General features: G+C 38.7%; 1 protein-coding gene across 1 annotated transcript; it reads right to left on the bottom strand.

Moving 5' to 3' along the window:
- Positions 1-2,001: 2,001 nt before the first annotated feature.
- Positions 2,002-3,161, bottom strand: LOC126672320 (uncharacterized). Its single transcript, XM_050366265.1, has 3 exons — positions 3,087-3,161; positions 2,636-2,718; positions 2,002-2,521 (listed from the first exon to the last, which is right to left on the bottom strand). Exons 1-3 carry the CDS (start codon positions 3,159-3,161, stop codon positions 2,002-2,004), a joined length of 678 nt encoding a protein of 225 aa, XP_050222222.1.
- Positions 3,162-3,666: the final 505 nt, after the last annotated feature.

Below are 3,666 nucleotides of genomic sequence, written 5' to 3' on the forward strand. Positions count from 1 at the left end.
CTTCCGTCTTCTTTGAAGGGTTGGACCCCTAAATTTTTCTTGGTTCAACATTCCTCTTTTTCTTCTTTTTCGTGGAGTTTTACTTCTAGTAAGGTTTCGCTTACTGATGTTCCTGATTTGACTGATGGGGAGAGGGATTTCGCCTTGTCTTTGTTGTCGGATTGTCGCTTTGATAAGCCTAAGTACAGCGTTCTTTTAGAACGATATTTAAGTCGCCGTGAATTTGAGGAAGCCCATGTTATTGCTGGAGGATGTCATCAAGCGTACTTGGACTGGTTCGAGCGGCATTCGCATCCCCGTGTCCTTCCTGGCGTAGATCTTCCACGATCACATCCTCCTCGCTCCAACAACGATTATATAAGTTTTTATTTTCTAATTTATTGAATATTACATATATTTAACATATTGAAATAACTTGTCTATTTATGGTATTACAGTGGATGACGCTGTTGACTACCAAGTTCGAGCATTTCATCGGATCAGTCAGCTCGATTACCGCCCAGCATAGACAGAACTGCGACTTTGAGGGTATTCCGGAGTTGGAGCAGGAAACGGAGGAGGCTAGCGCTACTTTGGAGAGAGTCATTGCCGCTTGGCGTAGTGCTGACTGAGTGCTGTTAGTATATGTTGTATGTTTAGTACTTTTTTTCTTCTTCTGATTATGTACTTTTTTTATTTTATTAGATGTGAGTTTCCAGACATTTTATTAAATATTATGTACGTTTTTGTTATTATGCAATTTTATGAACATTTTAATTTGTTAGATATGTTGTGGATTTCAAAAATATTACACGTATAATAATAAAACACACATAATGAAATAAGGTTCCGAATCAAAATTTTACAATCAACTCAATATGCCATACCTATCAATCTATCCCATTGATCTCTCCTACTACCATATAAAGTATGCCAACACTGAACAATATGTCCCTGTGCTCGAACCACAAGGTGGGAATTGGCGGGACAGGGAAATTATCCTGTAAATTCAACCTAACAAAGTGAGCGCGTCCACTAATATACAGTATCACTATCTCCTTCGATGGTCATGAGTGAACCTCAGAGGAATGCAAAGGCAGAACAGTAAAGGAACAGAACCGCGTCTGTGATAGCGTCCCGCCTTGTATGTAAATAACAGCTGCATTGAAGATAGTGGCAATAGGGAACAAGTCATCCGTCGGGAGTCCTCAAGTGTTTTGCTGCAAATATGCAAAACATTTATATTATTAATAATGACAACATAATTTATATAAGTAGTAATATTACTCGACAAGAATAGTATCAGATATATGTCAGTTGCGACTCTATAACTTTGTCGACCTTCGTCCAGACTGTGTCCAGAGCACCGGTGCTAGAGTTGAGCCATTGCTTAAGCTGAGCATGTGCGCTCTCCACTCTACATGTGGTGGTGTTTCTAAAATGTAGGACTAAATTCGTCCAGTAAGATACGAACTTCTCTCTGTGCACCAACCAAGTTCCCTCAATGTACTCTATCAACCCTGGAAAAGCTTTAAACCGATCTTTGAAGTGTTCCACAGCTACGTTATATTATTCCAAAGTTGGCGTTCTGATAATTTTCTTTCAGGTACTATTCTTGAAAATTTCAGCAAATTCTTGGTTTTTCCCACTTATTCTGTACACTCTATCTTCTACATCCTTATTTATGTGCCACGTACATAGTAGATGAGAAGAACGTGGGAAAACCTCTGACACTGGTCTGATCAGCCCCAGTTCTCGATCAGTAAGAATAGCACTCGGATAAATATGTTCCCCAATCAAGCACCTGCAGTATTGCCCGATGATTTAATAAGAAATTTGAATTTGAATATCATAATTTTAAAATATTAAATAATATAAATATAATCAAATACCTCAGTCTCTCCAATACCCATCTGTAGCTCCCCTCAGTCTCATACTTCATAATTGCATATGCAATTATGAAGTTCTTGTTGGAAGGAGTCATTCCAATAATCTCAAAAAAGGCAGCTTGTACTTGTTCGTCTAGTACGTGGAGTCCATACCGATGATCCAGTAGTACGAACGTAGTAGTCTCACTGAATCAGGATGAGCCATAAAAATGTGGGTCACCACACCTGTATCCTCCTCAGCAAGAGTCCAGTGCACATAATCACTATTCTGAGCCATGTGATAAAATTGAGCAACCACATCTCTACCCTCAAAGCTAGACTTTCTCAAATTCTCTTTGTAGTTGTACACTTGCGTTATTGTAGGGTTGTCAGATGGTACTTTTTCTTTCAAAGCTGTCATAATAGAACACGGCTTTGCTTGTGCCGCACTCATATCTCGCACAATTTCTTTCCCCTCACCACTCAGCCCACTCATCTGACGGTATCCTTCAGGATACACAGCTAAAGCATGGCTGTGTTTACTCGAAATACCAGGATCCGTAAGTATAAACCATGCAGTCTTGCCTAATTTGACAACAATTTTGAATTCGCACTGACACGCTTTTGTCTTCATATTTTTTCGTACGAATGAATCAGAATCTGTGAACGAACCTCTGTAACGCTCACCTCGAGCACATCTTAGAAGCTTTTTTTCCCTCGTTCTTATGTGACGAAATGACTAACTCAAATCCAATCCTTATAGCAGTACTCTTAGCCCAAGTAATTACTTCATATCAGTATCAAACCCATATCCTGGCTTAAACCAATCGATGTAATCAATTCCGTCACCGCCATAATCTTCTAAACGAACCTGCAAAACATAAAATAATTACGTTTAACAAATCCTAATAATATTCAATAAAAATATCACTTAAATTATTAAAAATAAAAAATTATTATTTTAACGTTTTTTTTTAAAAAAAATTAATTTCCGGCTGCGCCGTTTCGGTCGCAGCCGGAAACAACCCCTTGAAGAGGGACAGTCCCCCTTCAGGAGGACGTCCGACGTCCTCTCCGGAGAAGGGGACGTGAAACGCCATGTCCCCTCCGGAGGAGGGGACGCCGGACTTTGGCGTCCTCTCCTCCGGAGGGGACGTGGCGTTTCACGTCCCCTCCGGTGAATTGGGGTCGTCCCCCCTTAAAAAAACAGAAAAAAGAATTTAAAAAATTATTTTTTACCTCGAAAAAGCCGGAAAAACTTGTTTCCGAACGTTGATACTCGTTACCCGACGAATTGTACTCGTTATCCGTCATTTTAATCGACTTTTTATGTATTTGTTCGAATGTGTTCGAATAAGTTGAGAGAACTTTTGTTTTAAAATTTTGTTACAAGGGCAGAAATGTCTTTTGCATGGGCGGTGTTAAATAAAAAGGGGCGGCGAATAGTAAAACCCATAAAAAATACTTTTAAATAGAAAATCCATTTATTAATAGATTAAACCAAGAGAAAATTACACCAAATCACCCAAAATCTGAAAACTTTATGTTAGTGACCCATCTTTTTATTTTTTGCAAAAATCTCTCAATTTTTAAAAGTTGTTTTCGTGATGTACCTCATTTTAATTTAAGACCTATTTTACCCTTTCTTTAAAAGATTTATTGGTGGCTGGATGATATGGTTCTATAGTTAGATCGGTGTTTCCCACCGTGGTGGTTTTTGATCTGTCCAAAGTGGTCGGCGATGGCTGGAAAAATCAAGTCAATTAATAGCTTCAAGGAATCAATCAATTTTATCATTAGAGAAATCTAACTAATGTAC

This window comes from Mercurialis annua, linkage group LG3, assembly GCF_937616625.2.
Source record: "Mercurialis annua linkage group LG3, ddMerAnnu1.2, whole genome shotgun sequence".
NCBI lineage: Eukaryota > Viridiplantae > Streptophyta > Magnoliopsida > Malpighiales > Euphorbiaceae > Mercurialis > Mercurialis annua.

Bases quoted from the DNA above. Each gene is read 5' to 3' on its own strand.
- LOC126672320 (XM_050366265.1), bottom strand. From the start codon at position 3,161: ATGACGGATAACGAGTACAATTCGTCGGGTAACGAGTATCAACGTTCG. The intron at 2,719-3,086 runs GTAAAAAATAAT...TATGTTTTGCAG, and splicing joins GTTTTTCCGGCTTTTTCGAG to GTTCGTTTAGAAGATTATGG. The intron at 2,522-2,635 runs GTAATTACTTGG...TGAGCGTTACAG, and splicing joins GGGTTTGATACTGATATGAA to AGGTTCGTTCACAGATTCTG.